The 26,324-nt window shown below is 41.2% G+C and overlaps 1 protein-coding gene across 4 annotated transcripts in view; it reads left to right on the forward strand.

The window, feature by feature from the left end:
- The window catches only part of mdga1 (MAM domain containing glycosylphosphatidylinositol anchor 1), a 237,928-nt gene that overhangs the window by 27,953 nt on the left and 183,651 nt on the right, over nt 1–26,324 (forward strand). For 2 of the 4 annotated variants that reach the window (XM_042486927.2, XM_088079423.1), the window contains exons 1-2: nt 4,199–4,784; nt 6,023–6,112. In XM_042486927.2, coding sequence (XP_042342861.2) covers nt 6,046–6,112 — 67 coding nt within the window. In that variant the 5' untranslated portion in view covers nt 4,199–4,784; nt 6,023–6,045. Of the gene's footprint in view, nt 1–4,198; nt 4,796–6,022; nt 6,113–26,324 lie in introns of those variants that run through there. The other 2 variants (XM_088079422.1, XM_088079421.1) reach the window with 2 other exon arrangements.

The raw sequence follows: 26,324 nt of genomic DNA on the forward strand, positions 1-26,324 counted from the left end.
AAATGCTGTAGCGTGCATGCTGAGCAAGTAGATAGCAGTGTAACTTTGTAATGACCCACCATAGAAGAACACCACAAGCATGCGAAATGCGGCCATGACATCATCCCTCTCACAGGATCCCCGCATTGCCAGTTTACACGGCGACAGAGGAGGTTGCAAAAGATTACGCTCTTGCAAAAGTTTGTGTTTTCAGGCCCCCAAAACACAGCTGTTGTGTGGACAAAAGTCTGAACCATAGCAAAGGTTTTATGCAAGACCGTTTGCCGTGTAAATGGCCCCTTCAGTTAAAAGTAAATAAATCCTGAAAGAAAATGGTGTATTTGATCTCTAACTGTCGATGTCCATGTAACAGTAACTGTGCAGCTCCACCAACTTACTCAACAGTAAGAAGTGCATCTGTGAGAGTGTGCAGCAGAATCATAATAGTGAATTTGGCCGGTACAGTGTTTTGTTGTGTTCACTTCTTTGTTGGCTCACTACATATTGCAATTATTGCCTCTCTCAGAAGCATTTTGCAATTCTTTGAAAAAACATAGTTTTGTGTAGTGGGATGTGTGTGTGTGTGTGTGTGTGTGTGTGTGTGTGTGTGTGTGTGTGTGTGTGTGGCTGCCACCCAAGGTTGTTCCTACAACATGTTGTCTTTTGAGATTCATTGCCTTAAGCAGCGATGATGCGCTCTCAGCAAGACATGCCAAGAGTGCTGGCTGTAGCCCAACATGAGGGGCAAAAAGGAAAGAAAGGGAAGGAAAGAGACAGATACTTGAGCCAGATCCCATGATTTTGTTTACTCTGAGTAAAAGATTCATTTGGATTGAACGAGCTAAGTAATTACTGAGTGTCTTGATTCTGTTTTATGGATGTCAGAAGAAAACCCTGAATGTTTACTGCTCACTGTTGCCCAGATTGAAGTGTACAAATGTTACCGCTACTGTATGTTAGTCACAGAGCAATCAGTGTTAAAAGTTTGTTCTTCTAAAAACTTTGCTCCCATTGGTCATGATTATGATTCAGCTGAATAACAAAATAGCTTAAATGCTCTGTGTCTGGTTATTGTGACAAGAGTGAGGAATAAATTCATTTCTTTCAGTGCTGTATGCAACATCTAAGTCCCCCAGTTTAAATACCTAATTTAAAACTGCAAGTTCACTGTACTTTTATGATTGAACCATCATAATCGAAATGGAATTATTTGAAAAAGTTTAATTCTGTTTAGCGTGTTTCAGACTGTCACATGAGGTTAATAAACGCTGCATACACCATGGTATAGGTGTATACTCAATTCTGATTGGCTGCGATGTGTCCATTAATTCCTAATATCGTTGTAGGACACTTACAATGTAGTCACAGTAAAACTGTATTCAATATTTGAAGTTAATGTGCTGTGTGGCTATGTATGTGGTATGAGCGTTGCACAGTTGCACGCAATTCAGTTGCTACGCAGTGTTATTGGATTCGAATCTTGCAAGCATAACATTCGCTTTCTGAGCCAAATGGTTCTATGTGCTGAGCAGACTAGAAGTATCTCCCGTTGCCAAGTTGTATCTAAGGATAATCGGATTTACTGGAGTAGTGAATGTTTTCATTGCATAAGAACCTTACAGAATGGTAACGATTGCTCCAGGTATTAGTCAAAACCTCAGGTGTTACCAGCTAATGTGGGAAAAACTTTTGATCTTGATTGCACAATGCAATTTTCTATTGCACATGACCATGGTATAAGCAGGATAATGCTCTCTGAGGTATCCATAAGCAGGAATTAATGGACAAAGGGGTGGCCAGAACTGTCCATTGCACAGTGGCGCCCCCGCAAAGTCGATTAATTACTGATAATGGACACCTCGTCAGGCATTATCCCTCAGCTATGTCAGCAGAAAGAAGGCATTCAGAGTACAGACCACTTTGAAGTTTCACATCAGAGGCTGTGACCGCCTGCAGAAGTATTTGACTGGAAGGGTTGCTAGTTCTAATCCCACACAATACGGGGAAATGTTGACAGCTGAAGAGAATGAGGAATGCTCTTCACTGCCACAACAACTGCCGAGGTTCCCTTGAGCAAAGCACCCTTAGCTGCACCAGTGAAGCTGGATAAAAGTCTCACTGTAAATTACTATATCTGTGTTTGGACATTTATGCCTTATACTGTGTGTGTGTGTGTGTGTGTGTGTGTGTGTGTGTGTGTGTGTGTGTGTGTTACTTATGTTGTTTGTCAAAAGAACAACATTGCCCCAACATTGTGGGGACTTGTCTTCCTTTTGGGAACATAATGTGAGTCCTCATACTGTAAATCATTAAATTTTAGGGTTAAGATGGGTTAAAGTTAATGTTGTTGTGTACGATGTTGATGATGATGACAGTGAAATGGTAACAATAGCAGTACATTTTGTACGTGTGTGTTATACTGTAGAAGTGACCTTCATGGCGCTAGTCCTGATGCTGCATTATTGTGACTTTTGTGACCTGTTACTGTTGATGTATTCTACATTGGAAAAAGGTTATATTATTAGGAGATGTTTGTCATATTTAATGCTCACTGAGTTATTACAGGCTCTATGAAGTTAGGGTGGACACTTATTAATCTTCCTGTGGAGCTTGAATGTACACAGGTGCAAGTCACTCGACCTCAGATTAATGTCAGCTGTCATATGTTTCTGTGTCATATTGTTTGTACTTTTATGTGCTTTTCCTATGTTTTTACAGTTGCTGCAACACAAATAAAAAATAGAATTGAATTGTAGTGGTATGTAGGATAAGGTTGGGGGTTAGGGTTAGGCAAGTAGTGGTTAGGGTAAGTCTGTAGGAAATGTATGTGAGTCAATGTAATGTCCACTGAAGTGATGGAAACACACCTTTGTGTGTGTGTGTGTGTGTGTGTGTGTGTGTGTGTGTGTCTAATTAAGTTAAAATATAAACTAACAGATGTAGATATTCTGTGGGATATTAATGTTATATTATCTTATGCAATTATGCTGTAATTTAGTAGTAGGTGACATACACTCTCCAACACGACCATTCTCCTGAACTATAGTATCCATGCGCTCAGTATTTAAAGCAGACTAAAGCAAATATTTACCAATAAGATCTGCAGTAGATCCTCAAAGTTAAAGTATGGATATTTTTGTCACACAGAAGTTTTTTAATTAAGGAGAACTAGCTTGGTATTGAATAATTTTTTTTAGTTAAAACCTGTCCTCGTGAAACACGTAGGCTGCTGTAGGGTCAAAATCAAGGCAGTGAAATTGATTCCATTGTCTTCAGTGACAGATTGCTTGCTCCGCTCTGATAAGCAGCCTGCTTGATATTTAAAGTGTCCATTTCATTCAGTCCAGCTGCGAACAGAGACACTGCTTTGTGATAAACCAACAGCTCTCGTGGAGAGGCCAGAAATACAAGGGGTCCCTTTACACAGGACGCTTTAAGACCCCCCCTCCCACACACACACACACACACACACACACACACACACACACACACACACACACACACACACACACACACACACACACACACACACAGAAAGCGCGCGCCCGCACATGCATCCCAATGGTGGCAGGGAGCTGAAGCACGCCCCCCTGTGGCCACGGTGGAAAGAAAAACCCGCCGGCACAATGAGTGGAGAAACAGAGAGCGAGTGGGGGCAGCCGATGCAAGTGTGTGTATCTCTCTCTCTGTTGTATGTGTGTGTGTGTGAGAGAGAGAAAGTGCGCGCGCGCGCGCGTGTGTGTGTTTGTGGGGAGGGGGGGTCTATTTTTGCTGTCATAAATAATTGGTCCACGGGGAGGGGCGGTGGTGTTAAGGGCTCCTCCATTAGGCAGAAAAACTTTCGGAGCGCCTTTCAGTTCTAATTGGCACCGACGATTGGTGGCACCGCAGCTGGCGAACTCCACCAAAGAGTCGACAACAGAGAAAAACATAAAAACCACCGCTGCCCCCTCGGCTCTTAAAGACATCCTGTGGCACCCCAAAGGGTTGGAAATCTATTTCAGACTGAATGAGAGACCGGTAAAGGGGAGAAAAAGAAAGCGAGAGAGAAAGAGGGGGGCAATGTTGTTCTTTTGACAACCTGTTCAGTGTGGAGCTGTGAGGCTTGAGCGCATCTATGTGGAAGCCTCTGTCCTCCCTCCCCTCCCCTCTCTCCATCCCTCTCTCTCCCTTCATAGACAGGGGCGGTCGTTCTCAGTCTGCGCACATATTCCACTTGGCCAGCATCACTTGGAGTCCACAGACACAGCGCTGATTGAACGAGTGGAGGGGAGCTCATTTTCAGAGCGCATGATTGTGTTAGAAGGGCTTCACTTGACTGTCACCGGTCAGAGGCAAAGAGACAGAGACAGTAAAGACATTTCAACCACGCCTTTAAAAGTATATAACCCACAAAAGAGAAGACGGAGTACGTAGGATTTTTTTTTTCCAAACTAGCCTTGCTTGAGTTTTTCAAAAGGAAAGAGTTTTTTTTTAATCTTTGTGAAGAGGGACTCTCGTGTGGACCTGAGCAGCGGTAAGATTCCGCTTCTCGTCGTGCGTAAAATAAAGTTTAACACACCAAGGAGATAATTTGAGAGGTGTGGGAGCTCTGCAAACTCTCCGTTAGACTCCCCGGGAATTGTAAAGCTCACACCGGACACTAACAGGAGGAGGATTTATAACTTTTTTTAACGCATTTTGTGGAAAGACGCGGAAGCGGGTTGGTTGAACGGGGAGCGGAGGAATCCTCTTCGTTGAGCCGCGAGGAGTGCGCGCTGCGCTGGGTAGCAGACTGACCCACAGGACGGCACCTCGGAGACAAGGTAGAGACGCGGTAGGAATTACACGCCCGCACGCAGACTATGCTTTATTTTTTTTGTCAGGATTACAGTGAGTTTGGATCATGTCTGTTTGCATATAAAATAATTAAATGTGTGAACGTTTTAAAACACACAGTATTCAGTTTTACTCTGTTCTGCCTCAGTGCCAAATCTGACCTTTGCTTTGTAATCACAGTTAATATGCCTTACCGGTGACGTTCAAATTTTGGTTTCGCCTACCCGCCTTTCTTTAATTTGCATCATCTCTTTTTACGCAGGCAATATAACGATCTACAGGACTACATGTCAGTATAAGCAAGTCAAACTCAGCGCACCCTGCTGACATTAATGCAGGGTATTAACTCACACGCATGGTGTGAAACTTTGATCAAGGCGCGCTGTCTCATGCAACCTGTCAATGCAGCCGGCTCAGTGCCGCTGCACAAAATGTGTGAGGGTCAGGCGTCGGAGGAAATCCTCATGTTCGGTCAGAAGAGTCACATAAGAGGGTCTATTAGCCCCTTGACTCCACTTGCCTCTCATCCTTTTTTCTCTCCAGCTTTTACACAAATTGTACAGAGAAATAAAAGGCATGTGGTGCATTTAAAGCCGGTGCTGCAAATACCAGCATAAAAGTGTGTTTTTCTTTTTCAATGGACCTATCACCCTTTTGCTACTGCAGAAACACTGCAAAAATGATCATATTGATTTGAAAGCAAAAGCGTTGTGTGCATGTGTGGGTGGTTGGGGTCTAACGTGCATGACCCCACTTGTTGTAGGTAATCCTCCATGAATACCGCAGTTGTCCGATCCTTTAGTTTTCTCCTGTCCTGACTACACCTGCCCCCTCCCTCCCTCCCTCCAGCTCCTCCAGCTCCTCCTGGGCACCAGTGAGGAGGAAGTTTAGTCACGCTTAACAGCAGACAATCTCAGATTCTCAAGCACACACAACAACCCTGCTCGTAAACTTTGTATAATCCACGATTTGTGATTGAATTACGCGTCCCTTAAGTCGAATGAAACCATGTAGGCTGTGCGTCGGGGAGCTGAATTGCTCTGTTATATTATTTTCACGGCTTAAGGGGTTGAAGGAGACATAATTGAACATGAAAAAAACAATTCAAAGTACCTCTTCTTCCCCTCTGATAACAATCACTCAGCAGTTGTTTGTCACACACATCTGCAGGCTTTTCCTCTCCGTATTCACCTTCCCCTCTCTCTTTGTCTCCCCTGTCTCTCAGGTTATGACGGAACTGAGCTGAACATGGAGCTTTTCTGGATTTTCTTATTTTCTAGTGTCTACCCTCTTGCCTGGGGCCAAGGAGTTTACGGTAAGATATTTACAAATGCATTCCTATTATCACATCAATGCATGCTTTATTAGTGCAGGCTGACTGAGCTCCAGTGCAGCCAGCGATGTTAATTTGTCCAATTATTAGCCCATAATCTTAATTAAGGGCTTCTGTGCGCCACATATTGTCCACGTTTCAGCACCACACGCTAATAGGAGGCAGTAATAATAACTGGCGTTTAAACTACTGCGAGAATAGCTTTAGGGAGATCGACAGCAAATTAACTTGAAAGGGAGATATTGCTTCTTAGAAGTCGCAGGAGGCGGCTGGGAAAACATCCAGCACTGGAGTGAAGGGGGAAACCCACCTACTGTAAATCCAATCTAATTCAAGTTTTAGGCTGATATAAATCTTTATGGCAACAATCCACATTAGGCCTGCAGATTAGTTCTTTATTACACAAAGTACGATCGAACTTTAAATTATTGTTCAAGGTTTACGGTTATTACTGAATAGTGGTAGTTTGGCCACTGTTTAACTTCACACTATGTCCCTCTTACTGCACACACACACACACACACACACACACACGCAGACAGACAGACAGACAACAGGTTTCAGCAGGAGGATAAGAGTGGCAGAGCTCTCGGAGACGTGGCTCGCCTTTCTCAGGTTAAACAGGACAGTCACACTGTGCTTTTGAGGGATAAAGCAGAGATTTGTTCCCTCTTAAGACTGCCTCGCTTTACTACAGAGGCTCAGTTTCTTCAGCTACGGGCCAGATATGCATCGTCCTGTCCCTTCGGGCAAGGCAAACACACAAAATGATCTGTCAGCTTTGATACTTTGATTTTGATGTTTGAAGGCATGTGGCAGCCATTGAAAACAAGGTCTGTTTAGTCATAGTAGCATGGAGTGCTGTTGTCATAAGCAATCCCGCAGCCTGCTGTCACGCCGAGAAATGCTGACAATCTGTCATTTGCTGAAGCATGTAGGCCCGTGTTGAGGTCCTTGCTAACTAATCAGGCTTAGACTGCCCTAATACTTCATGCTGCAGGTGACTTGTCAGTATTCCTGTAAATTATATCTAACTTGAGTGCATAGTGTCCTTTATATTTTTAGTTTTGACCACCAGTTGAAGTATTATTCTGATGCCTTCATAAACAAAACAAAGGCATGTGTTTTTATCTTCAAAATCAGTTGAATTTTAGTGACCTACAGTCGCAGTGTGTATGCACTGACAGTGCTGCAAGGCCTTTTTTTTTCCCATTACCTGGTTTTATAGGAAATGTCAAGCATGGCGGTATAATGAAAAAGAGTGTACCTGATGCACCTTAGCATCACACTTACCTAGGATATTTACCTGTTCGTGCAAGCCTTATCCGCTGTGATAAAGCCAGGGTTTACCATAAATCTGTTATGTTCCTTCCAAAAATATTTTCAGCTTTTGTATTTGAGATATTTCAGAACAAAACATTTTTAAAATATTATGATAACCAGAGCCTACAATGCCAGAAATCATTTTGTAGGAGTGCGTGTTTCACATGTTTTCTTCTCATGGAGTGACTTTTGTGATCTAGTTACGCCGTCCTGCAGACACATCTCCAGTTTGCCCTTGTGCATTCTTGTCCTCATTTTTTCTCCATAATAACAGTTTTGGGTTCTCTACAGGGTGATATACTGATTGTCATAAAGAATTTGTGCATCCGTGCCTCATGGGCTCTGTCACAAATATGTAGCGGGTCAGAGCAGAGAGGTATGCAGTCAGTGGCAGTGGTGAAGGCTGTGATAATATATGTTTTTTCTAACATTTTTTTTTCCCAGTGTAATACCTTATTTTCTTGTGTGCAACAGCCGCCTTTCATTCTCTGCTGAGGGACCAAAACTCCCAAAGCTTTGTGGGAATCACACTGGCCGGCATTCACAGGCCCCACATTCCCGGGTGGCTTGTGTGGCGGCAGTGCTCAGCTGTGCATACCTGTGCAACAACAGTTTTTATGTATGGGTAAATCATCATCATTAAAAAGACCAATTCAGACAGAACAAATCGTTTCACAATTTGCACAATTGCGGCGAAGAACACAAGTGGGGAAGATTGGGAAGGGAGCCAATGAGTTTGGCACGCTCGCTCGCTGTGCATGCAGATATGCATAAAATGGTTTCCCTCACTTTGGAATTGTTTAGCACTTGCTCCAGCAGACAGATGCGACTCGCCGTCCGTCGGGAGCCCAACGGTGTAAGCGTGCCTGATTGATGTCAGCGCTTTGGACGGCTGTGAGGTTCATTTACTGTAGCCTTCTCTGGGGTGTGTTTGGATGCGCGCATTTTTGTCAGCTCGCGCTTGTGAGGCTGTGTGTGCAGGTGTTCGTGCTCGTGAGTGTGAGTTATGCCAAACGCACGGATGGATCTGAAGCGTGTGAGCCTGCGAAACCTGTGAGCCTGTGTGTATGCGTGTGTGTGTGAGTGGGACGTGTTTGTGCTGCAGACACACTTTTCTTCCCACTGCAACAGTTTGCTGGCTCAGCAGGGACTTGTGGATCAGTCACTGTTTCTCTTGCAGCAGTGTAGTATTGATTGTACTTCTGTGAATTTTGATAGGCTGTCAAAAAGCTTGTAACACCTGTCTGTCAAATAGAAATTGGACAGACAAGTGCACTGAGGAAATGCCATGCCTTATTTCAAAGGAAAAAGGAAAAGCTGCACACCAGATTTTGTTATAGCGTTGTTATGCAGGTCTATTAAGATCATTTTATATTATGTATTTTTTATTAGAGTGCTCTCCTCCAGGGTTGAGGATAAGCATTTTATATGCATCTCCACATACTGGTCACAAACATCCTCGCATACATATACAGCGATTTTCAAGTTCCATTTAATCTGGATATACTGTAATCCAAGGCATTACAAGCCTGATGTGGCATTCTCATGCGGCAACTCTTAACGTATTTAAGGATTAGGGGAGGTTCAGAAAATTTTGAGACATTCTTGAAGGATGTGACTGCTTGCATCCGGAGGACTCAACAGTTACAATGTCAATACAGACAAAATGTACCAGAAAAAGTGTCTCTCCATCTTCATGGTGCCGCATTACATCACACTGTGCGAGGCAACAGAGTTCACAGGGACACCAAATTATTGATTGCTCGACAAAGTCACACAAAACCATTAGCCGGTGCTGTAGATGGAATCCAAGCTGCATTAGCCTGCAATATGATGCTTCATTATGTGCTTGTTAACAGGAAATTTAATGAACTTAAATCAATGATTTTGCTTAACAGTGTTAGATTTGAGTAAGGCCCTCGCAGCAGCTTCAGAGTTGAGGCCTTGCCACTGGCCATAGAACAAAGCACTACAAGAGATGCAGAAAGTGAAAAAGTTTAATATGCCTACATTGCGCACAAATTTAACATCACTTTGAAGATGTTGCCCAAGGAAGAATGAAGGGCTTGGAATACATTGCTATTTTTTAAATTTGCTGTCTGCGTGTATGAGCATGTAGACGAGCACCCGACATTTGGTTGTCGTCTTAATGTGGAGCTTTACTCGCTGCAGTACATTAGTTTGCTGTGGCACATGGGTTGAAAGCCGGTGACCTAGAAAGAGATCATTCCAGGTTTAACTGGCCTGGCCACTGGCTCCCCTGTGACTTTAACTCTTCCTCTCCCCACATCAGCACTTTTTGTTTGTGTCTCTTTTATGTCTCTTGCTACTGAGTTTATTTTGGATGCTGAATATTGCCCTTTTCTAATAAGCATCCATAATTTATTGGTGGCTCTGAGGCAATGGAGGAGGGGAGGGGAGATGGTGATAGAAAGAGACTGAAGCATTAAACTAGAGATGATGATAATCTCTTACCTCCCACAATCTGACACCTACTGTTCTCCTCTCGCTCTTTACCTCTTTGCTTTATTTTTCTGCTAGCTGTACTCACAGGTGTACACACACACACACACACACACACACACACACACGCACACCACAATTGTTGAATGACCTTTTCCTCTGTATTAGGTTTGATTAAAAGTCCTTGGAATTATTGTTAGTCATGCTCAAACAGTTTTTCCAAACTGTCCAAATGAATAATAGATAGACAGTCAAATACGGAAGTAAAGGAGTAAAGAAGAAGTACTAAAGTAAAGTAAGTAAACCTAAAAACAAAGATTTACCCACATCCTTTGTTTATTTTGAAAAGAGATGTTATGCATTTAACAAGCTGAAAGTGTACACTTCCTATGAAAACGAAGGTTTATTTTGAAAAAATGCAATGCATGTAACAAGTCTAAATAGACATGGTGTCCCTGAGTATCTATAACTGAAGCTGGAGGGTACCAAGAGCATCAAAGTTTGACTTTAGGGCCACTGACCAAAGCGTTGGTATTTGATGAGTTGGGACTGACAGTGTGTTGCACAGACAGACAGACAATCTGAGAAGAGACATGAGAAGCATGTAAATATTTAGCCATTTCTCTTTTCAGAAAGCTTAATTGTTTGTGCAAGATGGTTATGAAACGTGGTCTTTGCACAGAACAGATAGGAGGTGATTGGATGTCAAGAGATAGAGAGCTGTTGGCAAGTGTGTTTAATGTACATCAGATTCTGCATTATTAGCCATAATTAAAAATTTTTTTTTCATGTAAACCAATTTACCTATTAATACAGGGATGGTGGTATCTGCCTGCTCCCTCTCTTTGTCTCCGTCCCTCCCTCTCTTTGTGTCTGTCTCCACTCATCTCTGTCAGTCCCTCTGATCCCATCCCTTCTGCTAAAAATTTTAGCACACATGCTGCTTTAATTATCTCGTCTTGCTCCCATTTCTTCCTCACATTAACTAGGTCCATTGTGTGGCGGTGTTGCCCTTGCTACCTTAATATTAAAAAGGTCATTACTTGAGAACATTCACACACAAAATACAATACGCAGCCCCCTTGTTTTGATGCTTACTCAGCTCATTCTTTGCCACTATTTTTGGCCTTGATTTTCTCCTCTCCTCTCCTCTCCTCGTATTTTTCTGTATGGTTGACTGGATATTAAAACCTGACAACATTTCTATTAACCTGCAGGTCAGCAGCAGAGCCATAGGCCTATGCGCCAAAGGCCAAAGTGATATGTTGACTGTGGTTTACACTAGCCCTGCTACCTGGGGCTAAAGGATAAGAGTGCTAAGACAACGTCTTGGGAGGTCTGATTTATCACCTTGCTTCCCACCAGTTACACTCTGAGCCTGCGGTGGGCACAAAGCAAGGGTAGAGGTGGGCAGTCTGGCACACAGGGGCCCAGAGTGAGGTGCGATAGTAATGTATCTCCTTAGAAAGCAAAGCCTAGCAAGTCGTGGTGGCATATATAGGCGTTAACACTGAGGTGTAAGCTGTCTGCCTGACTTTTACGTTTTTCTTATAAACTTGGGGAATGGGATCTTCTCGTCAAATGCCCGACAAAAAAAGCAAATAAGTGTTATTCCCAAAATGTCAAGCTATCCCTTTCAAGAGGTACATTTTAATAAAATTATGCACTAAAACCCATTGATTGACGTGGTTGATTGTGTGACATATATCTTGTCTGTTCGCTGTCAGCCTTTATTATAAAACCCCTTTGCCAGTCCACAGTGCTTGAATAAATACAGATTGATGGACTGATTGAATTTTATTATCTACATTCCCTGAAGACGTTTCCGTTTTTTCCAAGTTAGGAGAAAGAAATCAAAGATAGAAGTTTGACGAGAAGGAGGGAAATGTTGAGACTGCAGGCTCCAGCAGTGTGCGTCTGTACCAAAGTGCCAACGGAATTATTCAAATTTTTTTGCTCACAGATCATCGCGTAACCCTCCTTTCTATCTATTCATTTTTATTTCTTTCTCTGCCTCTCCATGTACTCCACTCTCTTGGATGATGATGTTCTTGTTCATGCAGGTCACATCCACACACATATCTCACACACAAGAGCCCACGCACAGTTTTCCACATGCGCATACAGACATGCACGTGCACAAACATCTCTCGCTGCATTTACCTTTCGTTGAACTCATAGATCATTACCTCACTCTCACCCACTCTCATGCTTCTGTACCAGGATGTTAGTCAGTGTCAGACACACACACACAGACACACAGACACACACACACACACACACACACACACACACACACACACACACACACACACACACACACACACAGTAATAACACACAGGCCCACACACACACACATTTCTTCAGATGAGAGTGGTCCAGAGCGTAACAGCACGACGTGGGTGCCCTGTGAGTAGGAAAAACTGTCAAGGAGACTTCACTTTTCTCCTCTGTAGTCTTGTCACTCTGTCAGACATTATCAAGCACCTCTTACTTGCTCAGATTCATGAGGGAATATTGACGTATGTGTGACTGTGGTCTTGTCTTTGTACACAATTTATGAATGCAAGGCCATTTAATAGTCTAGTTACTGTAGCTAAGGTTAAAATAAAAAAGGCTTTTTTTTTAGGTGTGTTTATTTTATTGTGTGGGCAAGGACTAATTATCTCAGTGACTTTAGAGTGACTGAATAAGGCTTTTTGTGTGTGTGTGTGTGTGATTGTGTGTGTTTGTTTCCATGCATGGACATAAGAGGGAGGGAACATTTGGCATCTAACTTATTCATAAAGGCGACAGGACGGTTGTGAACAGCGGTGAGAACATGACTTACATCAGAGACCGTCTGCCTCCCCCTGCACTTCTCTCACACTGTCACTCTCTTTCCTCTTCACTGCCTTCTCCTTCACCCTCCTGTTCTTTGTCTTCACCACTTATTTCTTACTTTGGCGTCATTCTTTTTAACAAACTTTGTATTTGAAATGTTTTTGCACGTTTTAGTTTGAAATTCCAGGTCATGTTTGAAATATAATTTTTAAGCCACTATGTGTAGGATTTTTTTTTAATGTGATTTTTTTTTTTATCTTTGGAAAAAAATAATTACTCCTCCAGTGAAAATAAATGCAGTTTATGCCATTTTTCTTCAGTATTGCACCAGTGTCTGCCACAGTGTCTTTCTTGTTGCTACCATTGTGGATTTGAAATAGCCTGAAATTGCAGGACCAAATTGTAGATGTGTTAGCCTGGAATCTTTCAGTATATTTTAGATTTTTAAAGAGCGTTATCAACAGCCATAGATCAAAATAGCTCTGGACACAATTGGATAGACCCTCAATCAAACGGAGCAATGACATTATGTAGCCCTGAGCGGTGGACAAATGTAAACAGAGCACAAGGTTAAGAGATGAGCTATAAAGGTGTACTATTAATATGTCCGTGCGCGAATTTTGCTGTTGTGTTATCAGAAAATGAAAAAAAGTATTGTACAGGCCTGTACCAGACTCAGATTTATGTCAAGTGTGTCAAATTCTTCAGTTCAATACAAATATTTGACAATCTGTTTTTCTTCCATATAAAGTTTCAAAGTTTCAACAAGGTTATTAATAATAATAATACATTTCATTTATAAAGGGCTTTTCACAAACCCAAAGACACTGTACAATAGATAGAGCGTTTCAAACGACAACAACAAAAGACAAAAACATAGCAACATAACACAAGCATATCAGAAAACACACACATCACAGTCACACTTTAAAAGCTTGTTAGCAGGATGTTCAGTGTGACGATGACGGTCAATTATTATAGTAAACAAGCCAATAGCACGACTGACGGATCGCAAATGTGCAACATTTTTTTTTTTTTTTTTTTGGTGAGGCTAGATGTCAAACAAAAGCCAGAGACTTTGTCATATTAAGTTGTTATGAGCTGTAAACTAACCACTTCTAAGCAGAGGAGAGACGATACTGTATCTCAGTGCAGGGTCACTTCTCCTCTGTGTCAGTGCTTTGTGTCTGCAACTGCTTGTACCAAAGAGTAGCGTGAAAGTCAAGAGCGCTCACCCTGCAGTAAAATCTTGGGGCTAAAACGTCTCCACAGCACACTGCCAAGCCAAAAAAAAAAACCCCTTGCATTTGCACTGGAGGCTTCACATTGTCACAGGGTTGTTAGTTATATATTGGGCCATATTTGGCTTTAAATCGAGTTGTGATGCCACAAAATCATTCCCATGCGTTTTAGAGATTTCAGGTGACCACAGAGAAACTTCCCCTCTCTGCAGATACATTTAAAAATGCCCCTCTAGTATCAAACATCATTCAGCAAAGTGAAGCTCAAACATCCATGTTAAGTAACAATATGCAAAACAGTATTGTGTGAAGATTTGAAGGTTTGAATGTTTTTTTCATCAACAAATGATCTTAATGGTATACAAAACAAACCTTATTTCCATGTAAGCTGCTTAGAATGTAACAGTTAAGGGTTAATTTTATTATTTTTGGTTATCTTTAATATTTTCTGACAACCCCTAGCTGCTGGCATCGGCACACTGTGCCTGTCTTAAGAGTAGGTGTAAATCTCCTCAGGGAGCTTTAAATTGTTATTGTTGACTCACACTGAGCAAATGGTGAGGTTTCACAGTGTGCAAAGTGCCATGCATACAGCCAGCCATTCTCGCCGCCTGTCGCACCTTCAGCACGGACGTATATTGATCTGTCACTTCACAGAAGCCTGCACACAGCTCCTGACTGCCTGGGAAAACCTTATCATACAGATCTGATCCGACTTTAAGTGTCAGCAAACACACACACACACACACACACACTCTGCTAAAACCACACTTTTTAAGACTGCTCCTCCCACATATGCTCTGCCTCTCCCTGCGGTGTGCGCTGAAAACCCCCGAACAACAACAAAACAACCACAAGTGCCGGAATTGGTCGTGTCCAACTAAACTTTCTGACAGCAGGAAGGGATCAACACTGGAAATCTATCTTCTGCTCCTACACACGTCTGGCCTCAATAATTCAGCGATGCGTGCTGCTTGGAGATCTCGTCCTCTCTCTCTCTAGTTCTCACTCTCAAACTTGCTCGCTCTCAGCAGCAAACTACTCTCCCCCTCCTGCTCATGACGGTTTCAGTTAAAAAAAAAAAAAAAAAAAAAAATCTGGCACTTTAAATGTTTGAAATTTTAGCTTGCTGCTCTCACACGTTCCCGTCTTTCTCCATGCATCTCAGCTGGCTCAGAGGAGACGGGGTATAATCTGTCGGATATGTTAAAAAGTCCCCATGTTGTCAGTGTAGCAATTTACCTGCCACAAGCTACACATCCTGATCCCTGTCCTCCTCCCCCTCCTCCCTCATTCTGTCTTTACCCATCTGCTAAACTTTTACCTGTCAAGAAAGATGTTCTTGTCATCTTCCTCTCTTCCCTTCTTCTCCCTTCTCTCTGATCCTCTTTTCCTTTCCAGCCATCCATATAGCTACCCTTAACATGTCAAAATGGGATAAAATGTACCCATACATCCTCATTCCATCCTAATTCTCTCCCTTCATCCAAACCCTTTCAACACATACATCCCTTTAACTCTCCTCGCCGCTTTTCCTCCTCGCTTCTTTCCCCCTCTCCCTCCTCACTATCCTTCCCTTTCTTTACACCCAGCACCTCTCTCCTCCAAAGCCCTGTCATCTTCTCGCTATCATCCGCCGATTCTGTGGCAAGCATCCACCCACCTCTCCACTTACTGAATATATAGGACATAGCACGCACTGTCATTGAAAGCTGGAGACAGGCTTTGGGAAGCAGGGTGGAGGGCTGACACTGGGGAGCAAGCAGACAGCCCGCACTATAGCAGCCACCTCAGGAAATGAGGGCAGAGGGAAAGGTGCATCATGAGGCGAGGGGGTTTGATTTGGGTGGAAGTAGGTGACACAAACAGGGGACTGTAATTTAACAGTTGTGAATTCAATGAAGTGCTTGTTATGTTATATGAAGAGATGTGTAGTTTAAACCCTGACTGGAATTTGACAGTAACAGAAAGAATGAGTGTAAATTTAGTGAATTTTATGCAAACCTTGCTACCTAGTTCACATAAAGTCCAGCTGAGTGTGGACGACACATCCTTTGACTGGCGTACCCCCACAGCCCGACCAAATAATATCAGCTACCCCCTCATCCACACCATCTGTCATGTTCCAAATGAGTTCATTTTAATGGAATTTAAACCATAGGTTATTTGGTGGTGGGGTTGCATTGTAGGTAATGTAGGTGGCAAGTTGATATATCTGGTTCCTTGGCAAATATTTTTTTAAAGATTATTTTGTATGATTTTTACCTTTACAATAGGATGACTATAAACTGACAGGAAAGGGGCAGAGAGAATGGGGATGACACGCTGTAAAGGGCCGAAGATTGGAATTGAACCTGGGCTGCTGCGAGGGACTCTGCGTATATTGGGTGCTTACTCTACCTTTTGAGCTAGAGTTCGCCCTCTGTGGCATAGATTTTGATACTTCAAAAAACTGTCCATCATGATTTCAACAATGTTGAGTGCAATGCTAAATCTGTGGAGTACTCTTTGAAGGTGTTGAGTGTGTGAGTGGTGTCAAGTGCAGTTGTGTATTGTGGCTGGCAGTTGGTAATCGTATTTGTGTGTTTATTTCCCAACTAAAATACAGGGGTAAATTTTTTCTGACCATATCTAAATTTCTGTTTGCTCAATTTACTACTCCACAATCTTTCCTTGAACCCCCTTGGGCACATGTGCTGTACTCCTGGTTGGAAATCACTTGATGGAAGTCTTTTCTAATCAAAGTCTTGTGAGATGGAAACGATCCAAGTATTAATTTGTGGGAATGTTAGAGAGCTCACAATGTAACAATCTTGTTGAAACGAGCTCAACGAGGACAGGAAAAACCCCCCAAATGAGATCTGCTATTTCCAGGTGCATGTGTGAGAATATCATTTCTAACTCAATCACTATGATGCCTGTGGCTCAGAGGGACAAGTTATCCCACATAGAACATAATTTCTCTACACACACTTCATTTGAGGTGGAGGTGCTTTTCAGCAGGGTGATGTATCAGGTAATTCACACTTTGATCGAAAGACACCAGAGATACACCCTGCAGTATTCTGATTCGTCAGCTGATCTCATGGCCATACAGCCATAACGCAGACAGAAGCAACAGAAGGTTTTGTGAGCAGCTGGGATGTACATATTTTAAGACACTTGAGGATTTGAAGTGATCTGGAAAGAAATCAGAGTTAAATAATTTCATGGGACTGACATAACTTTGTTTCTTGGAAATGTATCACCATATTTATTCATCAGCAACAACACCTTTCCACTTCAGGCATTATAACACCGAGGCGAAGTTGATGAGATTGTAGCTGAATTTGACATTCAATAAAATTACTTGGATTGGGCTTATGAAAGAAGAGAAAAAGTACACGTGGCAGAGCGAAGGGCTCATATTGAAAAACAGAGCGAGACACAGCAAGAGTGACATTGAAAAGGGCAGGGCCAGATACAGAGCAGCTAAAAGAAGAAAGGCTTCCCTAGAGACACAGAGCTAGACCAACATGGGGCTCAGAAAATGAGAAAGAAATGGGAGGGAACGAGCCAGTGTGAGAGAGCGAGACAAAGTCGGAATGAGGCTGCGACCTAAACTTTATTTGCTTTAGCTCAGGTATGAGAGAACTTCAGTCAAATTTTGGCAATGAAACAAATCTGGTTTCCTTTCCTGTAACTTCAAGGTGAGATTGATGGACATATTCTTTGCTGAAACTTTTCACCAAACCAGGAGAGAATTCATGAAAACAACATCTGGAAAAATACAGTTCAGCTTGCATTTTACTTCAGTTTAATTTATCATCATATAATCATATTATTCTGTGTGTCCGTGAATGCAGCACAGCAGGCAAAGTTTTCATGACCTTTTTTTTTTAAACTCTGAAGCAGTTTGTTTGCTTGGTGGATGATTGATCTGTAAAACCCTTCACAGCTGATCAGACCACATCAATGGATGGCAGGAGCTTTTGCAGTTGTTCGTAAGTGATAACAAAGTTTTAGACTCCGCAGAATGAATGGTTAAGTTTCACTTTCAAAGCGTCTGAAAGTCTGCTGCTCCATCTGTGCCCCAAGTGCGCTGTAAATAACCAAACATTATATGTATTCCGATAGCACTCTTAATTAACAGTCCAGCTCCAAAAATCTGTTCATGGCAACATCTGAATCTTAAGTTACCAAAGAAAAAAACATGAGCACTGTCAAGTTTTCAGGAAAAGAAAGGCAAGCACATATTAGCAGCTGCTAGGCCAGCATCTGAAAAATTCGGCTCCCAGTAAGAACCTCCTAAACAACACTGAAAGAATCCCAACCGGGAAATTCACGCATGGGGGAAATTTTAGCTAGTTTCAATCTGAAATCGTCATGGCTAGATGCCACTAAATCCTACACACTATTCCTTAAAAACTTTAATTAAATTTTCAGAGTTGTTGCTGGTTAACCTTTGAGTGAATCAGCTAATCATCTTAGCTGTCTGATTTTTGGCATTGGTTTGGCCAACGAGCCAAGCTTAAGGACTTAACATTCAAATGAAGAGCTTCAAACACTGCACACACAAACACACCGCTGTGGATCTAAAGAGCTCACAAAGATGGAGGCTGAGACTTCTGAGACTTAGTTCATCCTCGTGAGGTATTCACAGGTTGCAGAGGGAAAATGTGTCAGTTATAGGTGCTGGCTTACTACTGCTTTGGCTTTTATCAGAGTCTAACTATCCTCATCTCTTCCCTTTCCCCTTTCTGTATTGGGAGCCTTTCTCCTGTTCTAGTTACTTTCCCCGTCTCTTTCTTTATCTTACTCTTTCTCACCTTTTAAGGCAAACACAGGAGACTAGAAAAAGCTGACTAGTACCTCCAAAACAATCTCCTCCTGGTTTTCTTTATCTTTTTTGGTTTTCTCCCATCATGATTACTCACAACAGGCTCTCTCCTCTGCTGCATTTCTTCCTTTACTTTCATTCTATCTTTCTATTCAAAGTCTTCATCCATTCCGACTTCATTCTTCATTCTTCCTTGTTTTTAATCTTTCTTCCTCGCCCTCTCTATTCTCGCCTGCAGCACCCTGCAATGCAAACACAACCTGTTCTGAGGGGAAGTGAATTATTGAAGCTGCTGCTGCCATTCCCTCTTTGCAGAAGTGGGCCGCAGAGGAAGGAAGGAGGGAGGAATGAGGGGTGGATGAAAGAATTGGAGAGTATAGATTTGTAAGGACAAAGGCAGGAGGGGTTCAAGGTGCAAAGCATTAGAGAAATATAGTTTTGTTGACATCGTCTCTATGGTATGTGGAACTGGGTTTACTTTGGGACCGAATAGTGAAGCATTGAACTACCATATGGAACTATTTTAGATATGAAACATGAAAAAATTATGCTTTGGGGATATATATCAAGGTTCTCATCATACAGGCCCAAATATACATTTCTGAGAACTTCACATGAAAAAGTGCGGTAATGGTCTAGATGTCATTACATATTTAACAGTCTGTCTGTCTTTCATTCTGACATGTAATGTGTCATTTTCCGTCTCTGCCTTCTCTCTCTCTGTCTCTCTGTTTCATTCACTCTTTATCTTGTGTTTTTTCCTTGCATAAATTCATGCCAATACTGAAAATCTTTCTTCAGTGTATTGGACAAATTGAGCCTCATTCACAAATAGTATTTCCGCACAAATCTGTGCTCAAGGCGTGGGTACAAAAGTTTTAGTTGGAAATCTGGGGTTAGTCAATATTTCCTTACCCGAATTTGCTTGTACTTCGCCAACAAATTTAGAACTACCTCAGACCATACCAACACACAAATGACAAGGTCAGACTTTCTTAGAAAATGTAAACACAACTTTTAAATAAATGCATAATGTATTAAAACCAGAATTATTTGAATAAAGCTATATAAACAGCACCTAAAACCTTTAATTTACTAATAAATTGGTCAGATGTATTAACCATAAAGTTGACACCCTTTTACCTTCATTACATATTCGTTAAATTCAGCTACGAAAATGGACAGTGCCGATTTTTGTTATAGAAATTGTGCATACTGTATGTTCACTTGCAGCCAACTGGTTAATTGGGAGCTTATTCATCAGCATGCAGGGAATATAAAAAAATCTGATTTAACTCCAAGCAGATGTTGCATTTCTAACCTTGCTGGAAAATGATGCAGTCCGTGCCTTCATAAGAGAGCACATCAGAGACTAACATGTTTGAAGCGAGTGACAAACAGCTTTTCAGTCAAAAGGATTTCCTTATGTAGAGTACTGTGGGCGCGGCAGTAAGCTGCATATGCCTGAGAATTTAGAATGATTTTGATTCCCCACCATATGCACAATAGTAAGAACAAAGTCAACTGATGTGGTGGTGTGCATGTATCATGAATCCATGGTTTTGTGTGCACACTTACTTTGTGTGCAGAGTAAGACGTTTGTATGGATTAGTAAATGAGGCCCAGTTTTCTAGTTCCTCTTATCATAAGCAAGAATTGGTCAATTGTAAAATAACAAAAAACAAACAAAAATTAAACACGCCACCTTCCAGCAGTCTGCATCAGAATCACAAGGACAGCAAACTTTCAAGGGCAATAAAAAGTGGCCTGGAGCACAGTGACTGATTTGCAGCCTTTATGTGTCTGTATCTGTGTGTCTTCATCAGAGTCTAAAAGGAACATGCGTCCAATTTGGATAATTGGTTGCAGAGGATTTCAAATCTATTGGATAATGGATCCAAGCGTGGGAGTTGCCACACCCCATGCACTGTAATCACATCAGGAACAAAAGAACATAGACACATCTTAAAGTCACAAAGATATAAGTACAAAATTTTTTTTTAAAAAAAATCTTAAAGCACTGGCTGCATTGCTTGTTCCTGCTCATTAAATGTGTTGCTTTGAACACACAGTAAATTGTAGGCGATTTGGATTAGTGTACCAACTCCTGTCTTCTCTGTTCTGCATTATGGGAGCTGGACAGTAAGACGGACACAGTGCAAAGAGACTTTAGTGAGAAAATCAAATAGAAAGCATTAAAGTGTTTGGTACTTTGATCAAAGCATCTGTGTGTGATGCCTTTGCACACAAGTAATGTGAGAACACTGGCTGTACTGGTTATCACACGGTGCTGCACTATAGACCAGAATAAGAAAAACTGTTGCTTGTTTCTTTCTGGCCCACTGAGATCTGTCCAGGTACTCCATCATATAATATGTAATAGGCTACTTAAGCCCTGGGGCTTATTCATACAGGATGTGTAGGGAATGGATGTGCAGAGCAGTGTATCCCCTATGTGTTGCAGCAGCCATGTGATTGGGGAGGGACTCACATGAACAATGGGTTGGAGTGCACCAAAGAGTGAAACTATGCATGCAGCTCATGGATTTACAGCATTAGATGCATCATTCAGTCCATTTTCTCTTTGTGCAGCCTGGACTCCTAAAGTGCTCTTGATGGAAATATGCTGATGTGAGAGAGAGAGGGATAAATCCTCGACTTGTCCAACGACAGTCCAGTTAAAATGATACACGAAATTACACTGAACAAATTAACAAAACTATTGATGTGTGAGAGAATAAAAAACATAAAGGTAATCATATCAGAGTAGTTTAATTATACATTTACATTATCATTAGGACATAGAAATAGATGAAGTTGTTGCTTCGGCTGATGGAGCACATTGTAGACTGATTTCACAACATAGTGCTCCTTTGTGTCGGAATTCACTGAGACAAAGCCACTTCACTGAATCAGACTTTTTGGATTAACATAATTACTTAATAATCAAACTTCAAGTGCATGTAGTATTTGGTAACATTTTGTGTGTTTTTGTTAGACCTGGTGCACTCTGTTTTTTTGCTTTTTTGTTGTTGTTTTCATACAAAGTATGTTTTTTTATTTTGACATTACATATTGTATAAAATCTGTTTTATGATACTGCATTTGAACTTCCAAGAGCATACTCGTAGATAAAGGGCTGCTGTCTGAACTTTTCAAAGATTCCTGCCACAACACACTCACAGACACTAACAGACACTCATGAATATTATGTGTATTATATAGGAAAACATCCATAAATCATTATTTGTGGGAAAAAAATCTAATAATAATAAGAAAAAAAACATAACTAGGGCAGTGGAAAAAGTGTTTAAATAGCAATAAAGTAGTTGGAGTAAAATAAAATGATAAGAATTTAAGACATTATGTTAAAGGGTTTATATAAGAACATTTTTCCATCTTTTATGTTTGGGTTTTTCCTAAAAGCCTGACCAGACCGCGAATACTTCACCCACAGGAGATATGAATTCTGTAATTGGTAAACGGGGGATTTCATGCACTTTCATCTTCCTTTAAGATGCCCACTTCTCTAATTGCTGCTTTTTGTTTGGCAGTGAAGGCTTTGAATCCATGCCCAAAGAAAATATGTTTTTTATTGGTGCCAAATTGAATTGAAAATTGTTGATGCAATATCAATGTGCCTCACCACGCTATCGGCTCCCTGCCAGAGTGTTGATGAATGTACTTTGGCTCGGGTTTAGAGCAGATACTACCCTTTAAGATGTTTGCGAGCATCCCCGGGTTAACTTTTAGTTCTAGCTTTTGTCCTTGAGCTTTACAAGGGATTTCAAATGAAGTGTTTTATTAAAACTAATAAAGGTAACAGAATGATTTTAAAGGGTAACTTTAGTGTTTTTCAACCTGGACTGCATTTTCACATGTTTTGTGGCTAAGTGAAAAGGAGCAACAGTTTTTGACACTGGTTCAGTACTGAGCGAGAATGCTGCAGTCGGCAGTGGCAAAACAGGCTGCACTTTTACCACTTGAGGCATTTGTGCACCATCAATTTATGTTCCCTAAAAGTGCTTGTTTTTGCTAAAAATATGTATATATCCATTTTGTTTAACCAGAAAGAGCCCGGAAATCTCGCCACCAAACCCACTGCACTCCATTTACATAAAGAACAATTTTAGGGTGTATCTTGGATATTCTCACATCTAAGTGGGTGAATGAAGGGTTTATTTTAAACCAAACAGGAGTTGGTGATTGTGGAAGCAGTGGGAAGTCCAACCAAAATAACTTTTGTGAGTTTTATTTTGTTTCTGCTGACTTTGAATGAAGCGTGTTTTACGATGTTATGATTAGTGTGTATTGAAATAGATTCTGGTGGGTTTGATAAAAGCAATTTCAGGGCTGTTTCTGGTTAAACAACAAAGATTTTTACCAAAAAGGTTTTATCTGCTTTCCATAATGTCGTCAGACCTTAAAAGTTATAATATATATAATTGACATTGCAGCCTGTTTCACTGCTGCCGGCTGGTTGTCTCTCAATACTGGACCAATTTCAAAAATCATTGTTTCCATTTGTCTCTCATACATAAAAACCTGGGAAACAGGGTCCAGATTGAGTAATACCAAACTTACCCTTTAATGTGTGGAGGTTGGTAGAATGTGTGTATTTAATTAATCCTACTTACTGGTCATCTTTAACATGTAAATCCTCTTTCATATCGATCCTAGATGCTCATTAAATGTAGCACTTTTAGTTCAGCAGGTCTAAGAACATTACACAGTCTGTCTATGCTGCTGAGGTGTCCTGAAATTCTTTTACTTAAACACGACCTACAACACAATTCCTGATATCAAGCAAAAGTCTCCTACAGAGATCATATTACATGATGTTATCAGATTATTATCATGCTACCATATTGTAATCAATGCACAGAAGCCATCTATCACTTGTTAATTTCTGACCTCACATTAATGAACCATGTCCACATTAGAAATTTAACTGGCTCACTGCTTGCTGTAGCTTCATGTGGTATATGTATTCCTTATGTGTAACTTGATGCAGTTGCCTTTAGATTTTCTGAGGTGTACTCACATACTGCGCAGAAACAGAAACACACACATAAGTGAGAATATATGTTTTTCCCCGTCTCCTTTCAGGGTGGGTGAATCATCTCTCCTGACTTAGCGCCTCATTACAAATGCTGCATGATCAATAAGATTGTTTATTTGAGCTTAGCTGTAAATGGGGGTGGACCCCCCTCAACACACTTTGCCTTGCTCACTTCAGTGGGGGTCGTTTTAAATAACAATCAGAATATGAGTGCTGATAAAACCACTGTGGTTGAAGACACACAGAAAAGTCAAGTAGCCCACCTGTGAAACTCCAACAGTGGGTCATAGTGAATTGTCTTTGAGGGTGGATTTTCTTTTCACTGTCTTCTCATGCTGCTCAGAGCTGAACTGGGACAGATGTAAAGTCAGCCACAGGGGAGGTGCAAAGATGTCTTCACACAGGGGAACTGATCACAGAGCAGCCATTATCAGAAGCTGCAGGAGGTGACGGGGTCACAGAGAGATGTGCTGTCTTCCTGGCTGTCTTAAATACAACCAAGCTCACTTCAGGGAAGGGTTTAAAGGACTTTTTCTCTGATACATTTTCATAACATTTTCTTTTCTGATGATTAAAAAATCATCAGCAAATTTAGGTAATTACAACTCTGTTGTATAATTACTGTCATGATCTTTTTTTTCTTTCACTTTCCACACCATTAATCCTCCCACCTTTTAAGTATCTGCAGTCTTTGTATCAGATCTCACAGGAAAACCTCTTGACCTTAGACTTCTTATATGACTTCTGAAATCTTGTATACACAATACACACCAGCCACGTATCTATCCTTTTCAATCCTTTTTTTGACACTCTTGTACTTTTTTGCTTCATACTTAGAAAAAAAGGTTTTTAAGGATGCAGCCATAAATTACCTTTCTGCATCTAGTTGACCCCAAGGGGTTTAAAAATGTCATGCATGCAAAAGGCCAAGAGCTCTATTGTACTGTATTTAATTTGATTTTATCTCTTACTGCCTTTCACATCACACATACACAAAGACTCACAAAGCCACGCGAATTATCTGTTCTTTTCCATTGGCAAACAGTATGTGGCATTTGTCAGAAGTGTTATCAGGGGGATGGGGAGTGGGTAGTACTGTAATCTTGCAGATTTGTCAATGATCCTAATGAAGGACTACAAAGGGCAACGACTGACTCTGAAGGACAGTGTGTATTAAGTGAGAGTGAGCCAAAAGTAGAACCATTTCCATACCTTACGTTGATCACAATCAATTTGGAAATCCTCACAGATATGGCTGCACTTCAGAAAATGATGGCGCATTGTTGCTGATCCTCCATAAGGGAGGAGATATTTTAAAAATTATGGGACGAGGTTACACATAATATTCAGGAAAGGTAGAAAGGCCAAGGGTGAGACATGTATCTGTGAGTTAATTTGGAGTAAAAGGCTTTCAGAATGAAGGACGGTCAATAAAATGCTCTCACAAATGCATGCTTACGCGTATTAAATTTTTAAATATTAGACACACACTTGCACAAACACACACACACACACACACACACACACAAACAAACACACACAGGTTTACCAATTCTCCACAGGACTCATTCCATAAACTGAATATTGAATTACCCCATGATGCTCCAGCAGGAGTGTTTCACAGAAAGAAAATATAGAGCAAGGGTCCATCACGCATATTGATTAACTAACACACTTACAACACACACACGTTTACAGTACACACAGGCGCGCGCGCACACACACACACATTATTGAATGAGAGCAGGCGGTGCTCTGTGGTCTGCTGTGGTTGTAATAGCCTCATTATTCAATGGTGTGCTCTGCTTATACACTCAGCAAAGCCAAAAGGAGTAAAACCAAAACCTATTATACACACATGCTCAAGCACACATACAGCACAAAGTCCTGCACACATATTTTGTAAATGCACATCCTTCAGTAAACAACTTACATCCCCATCATCACAGATCAACCTTGAACCTGCAATAAGTACTATTGGCCACTTGGGGGCAGCAGGAAAAAAAAACACTGACAGATCATCACCTTTTGAGTTGATACAGGGAAGTTGTTACCGAACAGTTACTTATTTACACATTCATCAGTTACAGAGAAATATGATAATTCCTTCAGAGTTGTGTGTTTCTGTCCTCCTGACAGAAGGTGTTAAATGCTCCACTGTGTTTGCCAGCTAGTTGCTAACTATGCTGAAAAGATAGTGAACATTCATTTTTGAAAAAAAGTTGCTTCCCAAAAGTTATTATGCTGTTATGCTATTTCCACTAACTTGGACATTTTGAACCGAACATTGAAAGAACATTTCAACAAAAAAGTAAATTGGTTTGGATTTCAAAAAGTTGGTTCCATGCTTGAACCAAAAATATCAGGTATTTCTTGACCTGAAATGTGAGCAGTGATGACATCAGTAGTAAAGTTGGAAAGGGAAGAGGGAGAGGCAAAGTAGAGATGTTAAGAAAGAAATT

This window comes from Plectropomus leopardus, chromosome 1 (assembly GCF_026936395.1).
Source record: "Plectropomus leopardus strain MGB_pleo_1.0 chromosome 1, ASM2693639v1, whole genome shotgun sequence".
In the NCBI taxonomy this organism is placed as follows: domain Eukaryota; kingdom Metazoa; phylum Chordata; class Actinopteri; order Perciformes; family Serranidae; genus Plectropomus; species Plectropomus leopardus.